The 18,011-nt window shown below is 38.4% G+C and overlaps 2 protein-coding genes across 2 annotated transcripts; one reads left to right on the top strand and one right to left on the bottom strand.

Moving 5' to 3' along the window:
* Nucleotides 1-848: 848 nt before the first annotated feature.
* On the bottom strand, nt 849-6,512 carry LOC110777021 (uncharacterized). Its single transcript, XM_056835845.1, has 6 exons — nt 6,507-6,512; nt 5,880-6,118; nt 3,868-4,421; nt 2,330-3,606; nt 1,871-2,219; nt 849-1,687 (listed from the first exon to the last, which is right to left on the bottom strand). The coding sequence occupies exons 1-6, from the start codon at nt 6,510-6,512 to the stop codon at nt 1,002-1,004; spliced, it is 3,111 nt and encodes a 1,036-aa protein (XP_056691823.1). The 3' UTR covers nt 849-1,001.
* Nucleotides 6,513-10,908: 4,396 nt separating this feature from the next.
* Nucleotides 10,909-11,445, top strand: LOC110779070 (uncharacterized mitochondrial protein AtMg00810-like). Its single transcript, XM_021983599.2, has one exon. The coding sequence runs from the start codon at nt 10,909-10,911 to the stop codon at nt 11,443-11,445; it is 537 nt and encodes a 178-aa protein (XP_021839291.2).
* Nucleotides 11,446-18,011: the final 6,566 nt, after the last annotated feature.

Here is an 18,011-nt window from a genome sequence, read left to right as displayed (position 1 = left end):
AAACCCCAATCCCCCCCAACTGCACAAACAGTCCACCCCAAACCCCCACCTGCACAACCAGAACACTGCAACAGGAGCACCAACAACAAGCAGAACCCTACAACACCAGCAGCAGCAACAGCAAGAACAAACAACAACAGCAGCAGCAGCAACAACAAGAATAACAAGACAGCAGAGCAACAAGAACAAACACCAATAGCAGCAGCAGCAAGGACTTCAACACAGCACAACACCAGCAGCAAGAACAACACAGCAACAACAAGAATAGACAACACCAGCAGCAAGAACAACACAACACAACAACAATAATAACAAACAACAGAAGCAGCAACAACAGAAGCATCAACAACAGAAGCAGCAACAACAGAGCAGCAAGAACAACAACACAGCATGAGTTCTTGTTCCAATACATCATCATCCAATCTATTTTCATACATACTTGTTCCAAACAAATGTTGTCCTATTTGTTCCAAAAAATGTGCAATAAAAAGCTCCGAGACATCCAAAAATCCACAGAGGCTATATTACAAGTGTGATCCTTGTAACCATTTTATATGGTGCAAAGGAAGTGTTCTACACCAAAATCAACAACACCAACAGCAACAGAGCAATATAGAGTATGAGGGAACATCGGAAGACAACGACAATATAAGTGACGAACTGAAGAAACTGAAGAAAAGAGTGAAAGAGCTCAAAAAATTCCAAGCTGCAGCAATTAAAATAGGAATTGTAATGTTTTTGTGTCTAATGTTTGTAGTAAAGAAGTAATCAAGACAAACAATGATGGTTGTAATGGCACGAGCGCATGAATTTCATTTATCAATAATATGCAAGTCTTTGAACTCGTAACTGAAATAGTTTGTTTCCAAAATAAACCGAACATCAAGTTGTGGGTAGCTTTACAAAAAAATGCCAAAATGTGCCACAACCTAAGTTGTTTTTCAAAATAAACCTAAGCTTTAAAACAGAAATACTAAACTGAATCCTAAGCTTACTTCTAGTTATGCAGCTTTGGACTTCTTGCTGCTCGATGCATTAGATGTTGGAGCCTTCCTCTTCCTAGCACCAGATGTTGATGCACCAGCAGAACCAGCAGCAGCTGCAGCAGATTCTTTCCTCTGTTTTGCAGTGGAACCTCCTTTACAGGTTCTTGAGTTATGCCCAATTTGCTTGCATTTCCCACACTTGACAGTGGTGTTTCTTTTCCCCCTCTTCTTCTCATGAGCACCTCTTCTTCTCTGCTTGGCTGGTCTGCCAGCTGCCCTTCTCATTAGTGGGGGAAGAATCCTAGGTAGCTCAAATGTAGGCCACTGTGTTGAGTCAGGCATGGGGTGAATATGCTCTGAGTATGTGAGCTTATAGGCTGCCCCTTTGAAGTAAGGAGAAACAAAATCTGTAGGATTGAGTCTTTGATGGTATATTACCCTAATAGCATGCTTGCAAGGTATACCACACCCTTGCCATTTCCCACAACCACAAACTCTAGCAGCAAGCCTAATAGGGAACTTCACATGACCATCTAAAACCTCAAATTCACCCCCCCCAGCATTAGTTGCATAACAGAACCTCGAGTCAGCACTCCTCTCTTCAAGCTCCTTAGTAGCATATGGCGTCAATTGATCGGGTCCAATGTCAACAGCTTTATCAAATCTGGCCCCGATCTTCGTCATGCACCAAGACCTTATTTCTAACATAACAGAATACAATAATTGGCATCACACATTTTAATGCAAAATAAATACCCGACTCGGAAACTTGAACACATACCCGACTCGGACACTTGAACACAAACCCGACTCGGACACTTGAATACAAACCTAAATAAATAAGTTCCAATGACACAAAAATAGGATAAAATGTAAAGGATTACCTTCAAGAAGTGACAAAACAGGAAGATCCCTAAAGGGTTTGGTACACGCGTTGAAGGATTCCACAAAGTTGGTGGTGTTGTGATCACAAGTGACCCCAACATCAAACTTGTGTCTGGACCACTGTTCAGGCACTTTGTCAAGATATCCCACTGCTTCTGGGATGAGTTTGCCAATCTTTTCCATGGCTTTGTTGAAGACATATGGATTGTATGCATCAGCAGCAACCCAGAACAAGTCATGGAAGGCTGTGCCACTGTATCCAGCTTGTCTGCAGTTGGTATACAGATGCTGAGCACAGACCCTCCTGACTGCTTTGGGGAAAACATCATACAAAGCAGATTCTACTCCCTGCATAACACAATTCCAAGTTTCAATAACTAGGGAAGTGAACCAGAAAACTGAAAAAAATATAAACAATACTACAAATAATAAAAACCAAGAAAGGGAGGAGTAATTACCCTCATTCTGTCACTAATAAAAGTCCAGTCATCCCTCTGGCACCCATGTTGAACAAACAAAGCCTTCAAACTTCTGAAAAAATAGGACCATGTGTCCATACTCTCCGTAGTCACAATGCTATAGGCTAATGGAAAAATCTCATTATTCCCATCGATAGCAACTGCAGTGAGGAGAATTCCCTTATAGTATCCACTCAAATGTGCACCATCAATGCCTATGATAGGCCTACAACCTCTTAAGAAACCCCTAACTTGTGCAGCAAAGGAGAAAAAGCAAGCCTTGAAACGGGGTGTCACGTTACCAGAATCTGCAGTCCAAGTGACCAAGGCATAACTCCCAGGATTGGTAGATTTGATCATTTCAGCATAGGATGGTAAAAGGGCATATGACTCATCAAAACCTCCATAAATTTGCTGCCTCCCGAGGCTTCTCACCTTGTACATCAACCTCTGTTTCACTTGTACCCTATAAATCCCCAATGCCTTTCTTTGAAGTGTCTTAATTGGGATTTCTGGATTTGCTTCAATGCCAGGAAGTAGTTTGGTGCATAGCCACTGAGATGTCACCATGGGATTCTCCTCAAGTCTCCCACAAGACTTGTGCTCACTGACAAGAGTTTTAATGGCCCAACTGACCCCATCCAACAACACACAGGCATGGATCCTCCAATTGCATGACTCAACCAGATACATTGCAGTGAATCTGGTTGTATCAGCCTTTTCAACACTCACAACAAATCCCTCTTGAATACAGAAGTCTCTGAAGACCTCCATGAAGTGTGTCTTGCTTTGGAATATCATCCATGGTTGCAACTTGATAGTCCCCCATGGCATGCTTCCCACAACTTTCCCATTTGCATACAAATTATCCAGCTTATTACTCCCATCTAAATGATCCTCAAAACTTCTCTCAGAAATTACCTCCTTAAGAACATCTTGTTCTTCATCTTCTTCAATTTCTTCGTCAATGAAATCGTAGGAGTTGAAACCAGTTTCACTATCACTCTCACTCTCCTCAAAATTTTCATCATCACTTTCATCATCCCATTGCTCTTCTTCCTCCACATTGTATGCAGTGGGTTTCCTCACCCTTGAACCAGCAGGCCTTCCCCCCCTCTTCTTAGGAACAAACTCACCCGTCTTCTTAGCATGACTTCTGGAAATTCTGAAACCCCTCCCTTTGTTTAACTCAGCCCTGTTAGGAGGGGGTGTCTGATCTGGCTGGTGTTCTGTTTGATGTTGTTGCTGCTGTTCTGTGGGTTGGTGTTGCTGTTGTTCTGTTTGTTGTTGTTGTTGATGTTCTGTTTGTTGTTGTTGCTGATGTTCTGTCTGTTGTTGTTGTTGCTGTGGTTGTGTCTGTGGTGAGGTTGGTGGTGGTGAGGGACTTCTTGGTGGTGGTGATGGATTATTTGGTGGTGGTGAGGGACTTCTTGGTGGTGGTGATGGATTATTTGGTGGTGGTGAGGGCTCTCTTGGTGGTGGTGAGGGCTCTCTTGGTGGTGGTGAAGGCTCTTTTTGTGTATTTGGTGGTTGGGAACCTCCCGGGGAAAGGCAGTCAGCATGTTGTGAGCTGTAAACACGTACGTACTCTACGCTTAAATCCTCAACATCATACACAGGCACCTCAACTGCCACTGTGTTTGCCAATTGCTCCTCCAAATCCCTTTGAATCTCAGCCTCCCTTTCTAACCTTCTCCTTTCCTCTTCCCTCTCCCTCTCAAACTCCTCAGCTTTCCTTCTAAGTTCTGCAGCCTTCCTTTCCTTCCTATCCTTCCTTTTCTTAACTGCAGTCCTAAATTGGATTGAAGTTTCCTTCTCATTTGCCTTCTCTATCCATATTTCCACAGTATCTGTGCGCTTAAATAAACCCCACATGCCCATCAAACCAACATCATTCAACAATTCTACTCTTTTATTCGTACTAGGATTAACATAAAACAATCTAAATAAATCGGGAATCAGAACATCTTGCTTAATAGAATCATCAAACAAGTCATCAACCAAATCCATGTAGTTCGTTTCATCAGTATCTTGTACCCTCACATCAAAATTCCGATCATTATAATGACATAACAACAAAATTGCGACCATCCTATACAAACAATAAACACAACACAAAAATTCAAATTAATGAACTAAATCATTAGGCAAAACAACAAAGCACAACCAGACACTATGTTTTACCATTAACACCCCAAAATTCAAGTTAACCCATCTCATGGAAAAATCACGATTTTAGCAAAACCCTAACCCTAATCAAAGCAAAATTCGCAAAAAATAGCACCAAGAACAAGAAACGAATTGAGTGAACTAACCTTGACACAATTTTGATGAAGTTGAAGCCACAAATTCCAGTCTTTTGCTCTCCTTGCACCCACTTTTGTAGGACTCGCGAAAACTGCAGATTTTTGGACCAAATTGTCGATCTTTTCGGGGGGATTTACTTCGACTAACTATTGCGAGTTGTTTTACACAAATCCCAGCGAATTTCGATCTTTCTCTCTCTTTGGTTTGGTACTCAAGTGCTCTCTAATGGTGTAAGAGAACAGAGAGAAATGTCGAGGAAGAAGTTGGGAAGTTAGGTTTTGAATTTTTTTTTTTTTTTTTTTTTCTTTTTGATATGGCGCCAGAAAGGACAAGTAAGGGCAACAAGGTAAAAACATGGTAACGGAGGGTTAACGTCCGTCAGACAAAAGGGCATTTAATGATATTATTGCATACGTCAGGGGTGTTTGGTGCATTTTGGAAAGTTTAGGGGTATTTGGTGCATTAAAGTAAACCTCAGGGGCATTTGGTGAAAAATCCGTATTCTAATTGAAATCATTCAATTTTTCTTCTTGTTCCATACTATTTAAGTAATTACTTGAAGTTCTTAATTATTTAATTTCTTAATTTGATAATTTTCAAGTTTATTTTGTTAATTATATAGTTCATTCCAGAGAGAACAGAAAACTATATTTGCAGATTCATCCTCTGGTTTCACGTTTATGTGCATCCATATGGTACAGACCCTGCTGAATGTCTGGACTTGATGCATAAGGTCAAAGTTTTTTTTGTTTACAATGAGCTTAAACTGCTTATGCTCTCACCTTGCCTTCCTTGTTAACATTCAATGATTGTGATTCTTAGTTCCATAGTAATTTGAAGCACCCCTTGTTTGTATACTAGATGAAGGGAGGTAAAGATATGATAGTTCTCTTTTTAATACTCATGTAGTCCTGTTTACCTGAAATCATTTTCAGTGTTTACTAAGACTGTCTCATAGATATGATAATGGTAATACTTTTGTCAATGTTGTTTATTTTGATTTGAGTATTCGAGGCAAAGAACTATTGTAAATTCAATGCCTGGATTACTGGTACTGTTTTATAAGTCTAGAAAAATAATAGATATTGTGTTTTTAGCCATGGTGGTTTGTGTTCTTCTTGGTCCTTGTTGGATTGGCGGCATAATTTGATTTGTAATCATGTGAGCTGGGCTTTAAATAAGTATGTGGATGACCAATGAGTTTAGTCAATTGATTGAGACAATCATTTGAGTTTGCAGGTACCAAGGTTGTGAACCTTTAGTCCTTTGTTGCCCTAGATGGTCAAGCACATTTGACTTCCCAAGAGTTAGCTTCTCACCTGAAATCCACAAGTCCAATGAGGTGTAGTCAGAGGGATTAACCCGCAACTTCAGGAAAGAAGTACAGTGCCCGCCCCAAGTGCCATAAGAGGGGACACGATGGCAGAATGTCTCATGTGATGGTAGCCAATCAGGTAACTTTTGTAGCTTTAATACCGTTACCTGTAAACATTAGGGGTTTCTAGTGTTGGTGTATGTAAATACATATTCTAAGAGCATGAAGCATAGATAAAACAGTTATTAATTGTTGTTGAGCCATTTACATAATTAAAACTGGAAAAATTCTAGCAGTTTTTTGTTTTCATATGACCATCGTGCAAGAGCAAGCAAAAAAAAGGCTACATGCTAAGTAATATCATGCTTAATGTTTTGTTTGAAGGAGTACATGGCAAGGGATGCACCTCGTATAATCAACGAGATTTGAGATCAATGGGCTAAGTTTTTTAGAACTACTTATTTATTAAAAGAATAAACTTTTTATGTGACATTAGTTGTGATGATTTTTTTAGAGGTGTAATTACATCTTATATATGTTCAAAAACATAGGAACCTTCATCTACATTCAGTTTATGCTAGATGTGCTTGATTTTTATCTGTGTTAGTCATGTTCTTATTTCTTAAGTTGCATACATTATAAGATTTTATAATGCATTCATGAATTGTTTTTTATGCTCATCTATAACTACACTAAAACGAAATGTACTTAAAACTTCACTTTGTTCTAGCTTGTTTCTCTTATCAATTTTTTATGTCCATCTTTTTCTTTAGTAAAATCCAATGTGGGCATAAGAATAACATTAGGAATCTATTTTGCTAACTACTCTTACCCAATTAGATGCATGTAAAAAAGCCATGAGTATGCATGTTGGGTATCATTTGTATCAATGATTCAAAGCTCTGGTTTTCTCTATTCGGCCAATTTCTTGTTTTTCCTGTTAATTTTGCTTTATTTGATTTGGTTTACGGGGTTAAATTTAATTTATTATAAACATGTAAGAGTATAAAACACCTATTTAGGTTCATTAGTTGAAAGTTAAAAGCGAAATAAGTCATTTTAGTCAAAATATGAACTATAATGATCAAACGAGCATTAAATGTATATAACTTGACTAAAGTAGGTGAGAATGAGTCTTTGAAACGTAAAACCGAGTGTATTAAACATGTAAAGACTTTAAAATACTCATTTAGGTTCATTAGTTGAAAGTTGGGATCGAAATAAGCCATTTTAGTCAAAATATGACCTATAATGATCAAACGAACCTTAAATGTGTATAATTTGACCAAAATGGTTGATAATGAGTCTTTAAAACATGAAACAAAGTGTATTAACCATGTAAGAGTTTAAAAACTTATTTAGGTTCATTAGTTCAAAGTTAGGAGCGAAATAAACCATTTTAGTCAAAATATGACCTATGATAGATCAAACGAGCCTTAAATATGAAGAACTCGACGAAAATGGGTGATAATGAATCTTTGAAACATAAAACTAAGTGTATTAAACATGTAAATAGTTTAAAATAATCATTTACGTTCATTAGTTGAAAGTTAAGACCGAAATAAGCCATTTTAGTCAAATTATGACCTATAATGATCCAACGAGCCTTAAATGTGTATAACTTTACTAAAATCGGTGAGAATGAGTCTTTGAAACATAAAAATAAGTGTATTAAACATGGAAAGACTTTAAAATACTCATTTAAGTTCATTAGTTGAAAGTTAGGACCGAAATTAGCCATTTTAGTCAAAACGTGACCGATAATGAACTAACGAAGCTTAAATGTGCATAACTTCACCAAAATGGTGAGAATCAGTCTTTGAAACCTAAAACTAAGTGTATTAAACATGGAAAGACTTTAAAATACTCATTTAAGTTCATTAGTTGAAAGTTAGGACCGAAATTAGCCATTTTAGTCAAAACATGACCGATAATGAACTAACGAGGCTTAAATGTGCATAACTTCACCAAGTGGGTGAGAATGAGTATTTAAAACATAAACCTAAGTGTATGGTTTTATTTTGTTCATCGTATCGGAGGTTATGTTCCGTTTGAGCAATCGACATGATATATTTGCTCACATTCCGGGATTGCTAGATCGAGCACGCGACGCGCATAGTCTTAAGCCCAAGAACGGGTTCATGTTGTTAAGAAGCATGAATCTGCTCAAGGAATTTGTGCTCATCTCATTGCAATCTCGCTGGTGGTGCCCTCGTGGGCACGTTCCTTTCTGGGGCGGGCAAGGCTGAGATGGTACAGAAGAAGTCTGCTTGCCACGGGCAGACTGCGCTTCTTTTTACCCGCTTTACTACTTCACTTTATTGTTGTACCCTCTCTTTGATTCTTGCTTGGCCCAAGAACGCTCGTAAGGAGTCCTATTAAAACAAAGAAATATAGGCCTGCCTGCCATCCACTGATCTGCCCTGTTCTTATTTATGTTCTGCTGACTACAGTTTGCCGTGTAACTACGAGTGCTTTGATAGATATTGGAAAGTCAGGAGAAGAGAAGAATGGAAATCACCACTCTTTACGTGTTTACAACTTATCGATTCTACTGGATGGAGAAGAAACCATCCTAAAAAGCTCATGACATCTCGCGAGTCGCTCTTGCTCGCTCATCTTTTTACTGTTGTCAACTAATCTTTTCAATGGCTGAGCATGTAAACAACCTAAAGCTCGAAGTTGAGCTTAAGCGATCGGAAAGAAGTCGAAGATCGGTTTGCCGTGAAGTTCCCAGCATCGATCCACGTCATCCCGTTAAGGTGGTGCAACTGCACCTCTCATATTAAACATGTAACGTTTTTCAAATACTCATTTAATTTCATTAGTTGAAAGTTGGGACCAAAATTAGCCATTTTAGTCAAAACGTGACCGATAATGAACTAACGAATCTTAAATGTGCATAACTTCATGAGTCTTTGAAACATAAAACTAAGTGTATTAAACATGGAAAGACTTTAAAATACTCATTTAAGTTCATTAGTTGAAAGTTGGGACCGAAATTAACCAATTTTATTATTATTCGGTTCATTATGTCTTTTTTATGAACAAATTAAGTCTTAATTTATTGTACGATTCAATTTATAATATAACTAAAGTGTATATATATTTTTTGATTGTCCATCTTTTTAAGGTATTCAATAATCCGAGGGAGCGGTCTTTCACCTTTTAGGAGATAGATGAAGTTCGAAAATGTTGGCAAACTTCATTACAAGTGATTGTCTTTGATATTTTCTTGTACTGAATGTTAAATTATGGATACTAGCTATTTTTTCATATGATTGTAATGTAATTGACTTTTATATTTACAATTATATACTATTTAATTTAATTATCTATATAATTGGATACTTTTTATATGACGTATGGAGGTTAATCAGTGGCGTGGTCCAATTGTAATATGTAGCAGGGAAATCGGTTATACAACAAATCTATCAAGTGCGGCTCATTTATAGGCCAAGTGCGGCTTATTTATATATCAAGTGCGGCTCATTTATATGCTTGTGCTGCCCATTTCTATGTCAAGTGCGGGCTCATTTTTAAATTTGGCAGCACCAAATATGTCAAATGCGGGCTCATTTTCAATATTGGCAGCACCAAATATGTCAAGTGCGGGTTCATTTTCAAAATTGGCAGCACCAAATATATCAAGTGCGGGCTCATATTCTAAAATTGGTAGCACAAAATATGTCAAGTGCGGGCTCATTTTCTAAATTGGCAGCACTTGAAACATCAAGTGCTGCCAATATTTTGGCAGCACTTGAGAAACATCAAGTGCGGGCAGGCCATGTAATGCACATGTAAAAGCCCGCACTAAACCCCTTAAAATGAGCCCGCACTTGAGGTTTTTTCCTCTAGTGTCCACTCCCACAACTCCAAACAGCCCACACCCCCTGGTACCGTGGCCCAACACCCAAACCCCCCCTTGGCTCATGCTATCAGCCCCCCCTCTTCTTCTGGGCCCCTTGCTTCTCCATTGGCCTAACAAGTTGAGTCTCCCCTGGCAGTGCCAACGGACCTGGCCAGTCCTGCGGCCCAACAGCCTACTGGCCCGGTCAGTCCCACCCCTCCTCAGCTTATGCAGCAGCCCAATCCCTCACGAATGATTACAAGAAGCCAACGTGGTATTGTTAAACCCAAACGCACATTTAACTTACATACCTCGGTTACAAAATCCCCTCTTCCTCGTAACCCGTTGGCCGCCCTTCGTGACCCAAATTGGAAAATGGCTATAGATGTTGAATTTGATGCTCTTATTAAAAATACGACGTGGGACTTGGTACCCCGTCCACCTAATGTGAATGTTATTCGTTCTATGTGGATTTTTACTCATAAAGAAAAACCTAATGGTGATTTTGAGAGGCATAAAGCTCGTCTTGTAGGTGATAGCAAAACTCAACAGGTGGGCATTGATTGTGGTGATACATTTAGTCCGGTAGTAAAGACGGCTACTATTCGTACTGTGCTTAGTATCTCTTTGTCAAAGAATTGGCCCATTCATCAGTTGGATGTCAAAAATGCTTTTCTTCATGGAGAACTAAAGGAGACGGTATACATGCATCAACCTATGGGTTTTCGGGACCCGTCTCACCCGGATTATGTTTGTTTGTTGCGTAAGTCTTTATATCGCCTTAAGCAAGTTCCACGGGCCTGGTACAAAAGGTTTGCTGATTTTGTGGGATCTATTAGTTTTGTGAATAGCAAATCTGACAATTCTTTGTTCATTTTTCACAAGGGTGACGACATGGCTTATATTTTATTATATGTTGATGTTATTATTCTCACATCTTCCTCACATGTTCTCCATCGTTCTATTATGGCCCTCCTCGGCTCGGAATTTGCTATGCAGGATCTGGGTCCTTTGAATTATTTTCTTGGTATTGCGGTGAAACGTCCCAAGGGTGGGTTGTTTCTTTCACAAAGCAAGTACGCATAGGAGATCATTGAACGTGCTGGTATGTCATCTTGTAAGCCATCTTCGACTCCCGTCGACACAAAATCAAAGGTTAGTGCTTATTCTGGTGCTCCATTTGAGGATCCTACACTTTATCGTAGTTTGGCAGGTGCCCTACAATACTTTACGTTCACCAGACCTGACATTTCTTATGCGATACAACAAATTTGCTTACACATGCATTCTCCGACAGATGATCATATGCAGAATCTTAAGAGAATTGTCCGTTACATTCAGGGTACTCTTGATTATGGTTTACATCTATACCCGTCTTCGGTTACTGATCTTATCTCTTATACTGATGTTGATTGGGGTGGATGCCCTGACACTCGACGGTCCACATCGGGCTATTGTGTTTTCTTGGGAGATAATCTCATATCATGGTCGTCCAAGCGACAACCAACTTTGTCTCGGTCTAGTGCTGAAGCAGTGTATCGGGGAGTGGCTATGTTGTCTCCGAGTCTTGTTAGATCCGAAACCTACTTTTGGAACTCCATTTTCCGGTTCGTAAGGCTACTTTGGTTTATTGTGATAATGTAAGTGTCATCTATCTTTCGGGAAATCCGGTCCAACATCAGCGAACCAAACACATTGAAATGGATATCCACTTTGTTCGTGAGAAGGTGGCGCGGGGACAGGTTTGAGTCCTCCATGTTCCGTCTCGGTATCAGATTGCTGATATTTTTACTAAGGGTCTTCCTCAGGTTCTGTTTGAGGATTTTCGGGACAGTCTCAACGCTCGTCAGCCTCCCGTTTCGACTGCGGGGGAGTATTAGAATATATATGGAAATATATATTCTGATTTATATTTGATTGTATTTGATTAGATTGTATATGGTGTACGTAAGTCAAAGATTGCTTAGCATAGTTAGCAATATCCCTTAGCGTAATTAGTGGCATAATATTCTCAATGTATCTTGTATATATTAGAAGAATCAGTAATACAATCCTCACGGAATGACATTCTCACATTTACGTTTTACTGTTTGGATATTTCAAAATGTTCTTTACATTTCTTTTTATACTATCACATAAATGACTTAGTATTCTATCAAAATTTGTGTCCAATTATTATTTTAACCAATCAAATTCATTGGGTCATTTAATCTCTCACACCTTTCCATTGGGACGTTAAAATTTTCTCATTTCCCAATATCAGAATCTTGATAAAAGTGGAAACATTATAAATAAACGTAATTTATCTCGTTTAAATAAAAAATTGAGGAATTGTTTTTTCAATGCAAATTAATTATTCGTTAAAACGCGTGAAAAATACCAAACGTTATGAACAAAAAGAGACGAAGGGAGTAATTGGCTTTGCGTTTAGGAATTTTTTTCCTTCAACTGTAAGTTAACATGGATGATAAATCTTGATAATGATGATTCTTATAGTGTTCATAATGCTGAGATTCTGGCTAATTAATGAAGCGTTGGCTGTTGGTAATTTTAATAGTTTGGATGTAATTTCTTGAAATCCGAATTCTTAGTATTTGATACTAATTAATCTTGTTTCTTTTTTTGCTTTTTTATTAGCATCTGCCAATTGCCGAGGTAAAAAGGTTGATATGATGAGATAATAGAGAAAAAAAATGGTGGAAGAGTGAAAATGAAAGAACGGGGAAGAAAGTGAAAGAAAAAGCCTGCCTTTTTAATTTAAGGGATGGGTGGGTTTTTAAATGAACGGGTGATTTTTTTTTTAAATGGCACATGACATGCATGTAGTACTCACAGTACACGTCATCATTTTTACCTTTTTAAACAGTCATTTTCAGAATGGAACCACGCGAAATTAATGAAGGAAATAATTTCCTTGGTCCAAGTCTGCATTTAATGCTAAGTCTAATAAATGCAGTTTAGTATTAATTAACAAGTTAATAATTCAGTGAGATCAAGTCAACTGAATGTCTAGCTAGAGATCGCTTCAGTTCAAGTGGAATTAATAATATTGATCCACAACTTACTCTTGACTGAACCCGTAGGGTCACACAAATATTACGTGAACGGATCAAGAATTTAAGTGAATATATAATTCATTAAGTACTCAATTTATGATCATTCGGAAATGAGGATCTTGGTTCCAGTGGGAGCTGAAATCGTCAAAAGGCAAAGTAAAGAGATACTCCAGAAATGAAGATATTGCCGGAAACGGACATATGGCTCATAACGGAAATATAAATATTATCCAAGTCGTAGATGTTGCCGGAAACGGAAACATGGTTCGTATCGGAAACGGAAATATTACCGGAATCGAAAATATTTTCGGAAAAGAAAATTATTTCTGGAAAATGAAATTATTTCCAGAATAGGAAATATTAACGGAAACGTAAATATTTGTTCGAAACGGAAATGGATTCTGGAATCAGAAAATGAATCGGAAGCTCGATGAGCGACAAGCCGACAAGCGAGTCGGCCCATCGCTCGACAAGAAAAAGGCCGATTGCATAGCACTTAGCACGAAGCCCAGCGCCATATCCCAGCCGATGGGCCTGCAGCGTTGTGGGCCGCGAGCAGCAAGTCAAGGTAACAGCAGCGAGCAGCCCGCCAAGCCATGAGCAGCAAGCCAAGGCAGCAGCTGCCCGCCAAGGCCAGACTGCAGCGCGCTGGGCCTTTGGCCAGCTGCGGCTGCGGTTGGGCCAAGGCAGGCACGAGCGCCAGCGTGGCCCATTGTGGCTGCGTTGGTTGCTTCGTCTTAGGCTCCAAGAAAAGTCTGATTGCCAAGTAACTTTGAGATTAAGTATTAGTTTTCCTAGTCCTACTAGAATTGGATTAATTAAGAGTTTAATTATTGTTACAATTCTAATTGGATAAGAATTTCAATCCTAGTAGGGTTGGTAATGCTTTTCCTAGTAAGACTCAAATTTCTTATTTCCTACCCTATAAATATGAGGCTAGCCCTCATAATTTATATACATCAAAACATATTATTTACATATATTGTTCAAGAGAGATAAACTCCATTCACTAATTGCTTTGATCTTTGCAGGATCCACTGCAACTCCTTCCTTAGATACAAAATGTCCTAAAAATGCAACCTTCTCCAGCCAGAATTCACACCTCGAGGATTTGGCGTACAACTAGTTATCTCTAAATGTACTTAACATAGATCCTAAATGTTCAACATGCTCTTTATTGTTCTTCGAATACACCAAGATATTACCAATGAAAAACACTAAAAACTTATCCATAAGTGCATGGAACACACGATTCTATAAATTCATGAATATTGTACCACTGGCCAACCCAAATGGCATAACAGTGAATTCGAAATGACCGTATCTTATCCTAAATGCAGTCTTTGGTATATGGTTATCTGCAATTCTCAATTGATGATAACCAGATCACAAATCTATCTTCGATAAGGTTCCTACTCCTTTAAAATGGTCAAAATAGGTCATATATCCTAGGCAAAGGATACTTGGTCTTGATTGTGACCTTATTGAGTTCCATGTAGTCTATACGGTGTCTCATACTCTTATCCTTCTCTTTTATAAACATAATTGGTGCTCCCATGGTGATGCACTTGGTCTAATATAACTTTTCTCCAACAATTCTTCTAAATTACTCTTCAACTTACTCATTTCTTATGGAGTATTCTATATGGAGCTTTCGAAATAGGTGTGGTTCCAGGTACTAAGTCTATGGTAAAGGCAATAGGTCGATTAGGAGGTATTCCCGGGATCTCTTTCGGAAACACATCTAGAAATTCATTCACAAATGTAATGTCCTCAGGTTTATCCTTAACTTCCTTATCGAGGTCTCTCACGTTGTATAAGAAAACTGGATTCCATTTATTGACCAGCTTAAAGAGTTCCATTTCCGTGATAATTCCTATGTTTCTAGGCTTACCAAAACGACGATAGATACTACTTTACTTAAGCTAAATCTCAAATCAGCCTTCTTCTTTTCTCAATCAATATTGTCTTTGAACATGGCCAACCAGTCCATCACTAAAATCACCTCCAATTCTCCTAATTTAATCTCAATCACGTTAAACAGGAAAACAGTTTTGGCTATGGTCAAAGGCACATTCTTATGAATCTTGGTACTTACTATACTACACGTTGGTATAATTAGGGCACCTCAATGAATCTGGTTTCCAATATTCTTTCTCTTTATGCCAGTTCCACTTCCAACCTTGTTCTTCCTCACTTGTAGTGCAAATAGATGAGCGGCCTTTCTACATATAGAGGGTATCTAGAGAAGTAAAGATCTCTCCAGACAGTAACAACTGTAAATCCATTTGACAATCCATTTTCAAACCTTTGAGCCTTAAGCTCCTCCTTTTCCACCACTTCAGGTGCAACCTAGATAGCTCGATGAACTTAGAATAATACTTCGTCGCAGAAAACCATCCATCTTCATCTCAATGAACTCTTGGGCTTTCTGCTTTTTCAGGTAAGGTGGGAAAAAATTGGTTCTTAAGGAAACTTTGAATTATTCCCATCAAAATCCAAGAGTAGCCCTTAAGGCATTCTCACACCTTTTCCATAATAAATCAACTTCTCCCCTAAGGCAATACACAACTCTATTTCCCTAAGGTTTTCGAGACAGTTTATAAATCAATTATTTAATACCCATTGCAAGATCTCATCACAAATGTCTGATCGAACATTTAACAAAATTGTTAAAAACATCCATATTATCCAATTTCTACGTGATATTTATTGTCAAATAAAAGTTTTAGAAATTATTTGAGGTATAGTGGTATATATTATTCATCTTTATTTTGGTTTAAAAAATAAATAATTAATTAAAAAAATTATGAAAATCCTAATTTCTTTGGTCATACTGTATATTTTCTCTTGTTAGATTGTCACTGTTAAAAAAAAGGATGCTCGATGTCAATATTTTTTTAAAGGTACTTCTTGTAGTAATAAGTCATAAGTAATTTAATACTACGGATTGAGTACGTGATTTTATTTATATTTTTAACAATTTCAAACATTATGATGGATGAGAATGATAGAATCTTCATTGGATCAGTGATTTAACAATAACATTGTTAGGTTATGAATAATACAATAATATAATTCATGCGGAAAAACCATAAAGCCAGAATCCAAATTAATTTCCACATAGTCAATTATCATATTTTAGGTGACATACAATGTGATGCCTGACTTCCCTAGCTGCTCCCGAACCGAACAAGAACAAGTCTTTAGAGCCCCAAACGTTACCCCTCCGTAGAAAGTCCACAGCACGTTCGAATTCAACTTAGGTTCAACCAACTAGGATTTTACTTAAGGTTTTATGCATTCCGGCTAGGCTGTATTATGTTCTCCCTTGAACACAATGGGAATAAAGAATATAATTTTCAATTCAATTGATGTGTATAATTATGAGGGCCTAGCCTCATATTTATAGGGTAGGAAATAAGGAATTTGAGTCTTACTAGGAATAGAATTACCAACGCTACTAGGATTGAAATTCTTATTCAATTTAAAATTGCAACATTAATTAAACCAATTCTAGTAGGACTAGGAATACTTAATCCAAGGTTACTTGGGAATTAAGCAATCAGACCTTTCTTGGAGCCCAATACAAAACAACCCAATGCACCCACAACGGGCCACATTGGTGTGCGTGCTGCCTCGGCCAGGCACAGCCGCAGCTGGCCAAAGGCCCAGCGCGTTGTGGCCTTGCCTCGGCGGGCCTGCACTGTATTGCTTGTTGGCAGGGCGCGACCCATGAGCTGTTGCCTTGCCCGCTGTCTTGGCGCGGCCCATGGAGCTGCTGCCTTGCTCGCTGGCTTGGCGCGACCCATTGGCGCTGCTGCTGTGCTAGCTTTCTAGGCGCGGCCCTTTGGCGCTGCTGCCTTGCTCGCTTTCTTGTCGAGCAATGGGCCGACTCGCTTGCCTGCTTGTCGCTCGTCGAGCTTCTGATTCGTTTTTCGATTCCGGAATCCATTTCCGTTTCGAACAAATATCTACGTTTCCGTTAATATTTCCGATTCCGGAAATAATTTCCTTTTCCGACAATATTTCTGATTCTGGTAATATTTCCGTCTCCGGCAATATTTCCGATTCTGGCAATATTTTGATTTCCGATAATATTTCCCGATACGAACTATGTTTCTGTTTCTTGTAACATCTACGAACTATATCATTATTTCTGGAGTATTCTTTATTTTGCCTTTTGACGATTTCACCTCCCACTGGAACCGAGATCCGTCCACTACTACAAATATCGTGGCATCACGACGCCGTGACCTCGACGCCAAGAGGAGAGCGTTGAACTGCTTGACAGTTCGTGTGTCGTCTCGACGCCTTTCTACGTCCTCTAATATGCTCGGCTAATATAGGCGTCGAGAGTTTACTAAATAGCCACGTGAGACGCACGTGGTCATACTATACATCCCTCAAGTCCAAATATTGGGGCAAAAAATGTCGACATTCAACCCTAAACACCGCGCTCTCTCTCTCTCTTACTTCCCCGCTTCCAGATTTAGATAATCAAAAACATTTCTCTGCTTCAAATCGACATGAACACATATGTAGTCCTACGCTGAAATTTCTAACTCAATTTTCAGGTATTAATTTCTCTCTTTATTCAAGCTCTCTTATCATAGTTTTTTCTTATCTTCTTTGGATCTTGAATTTATCCGATTTGCTCTTTTTTCTTTGTTATTTCATTGCGCGAATTGCAGGTTTTATCTTTTTCTTGCTGCGTTGTTATATCTAGCAACTCAATTCGAAATCTGTGGACGATAAATTAGTTTTTTCTTATTTATATGAGTTTAGGGTTTCTATTGTGCCGATTTTTAGAATTTTTTTTCTTGATTCTTGACTTACCGTCTTCCTTGGTAGAGAAATATCGGGTGAACGATAAAAAATTCCAGTTACATTCAACGAAATCTGGTTTCCTAAGTTTGGTTTGGCGCTGGGTAATTCGACCAATACATCAATCAAATATTTTTGTTGATTTTTGTACTTTTTTCTATTCTTGTTAATTTTAGATTTGTGTATTAAGGGTTTACTTTCGAATTTGGGTAAATTAATGGTTTAAGAGAATATCATAGTCATATTTCATCTATTGAGAGTACAATTTTGGTAAATTAATGTTTGGTGCCTCCACCGAGAAGAACTGACATTCTTATGTGTGTTACT

Source organism: Spinacia oleracea, chromosome 2 (assembly GCF_020520425.1).
Source record: "Spinacia oleracea cultivar Varoflay chromosome 2, BTI_SOV_V1, whole genome shotgun sequence".
Classification (NCBI taxonomy): Eukaryota; Viridiplantae; Streptophyta; class Magnoliopsida; order Caryophyllales; family Amaranthaceae; genus Spinacia; species Spinacia oleracea.
The sequence above is the reverse complement of the archived record's forward strand: the minus strand, read 5'-3'. Positions and strand labels throughout refer to the sequence as shown.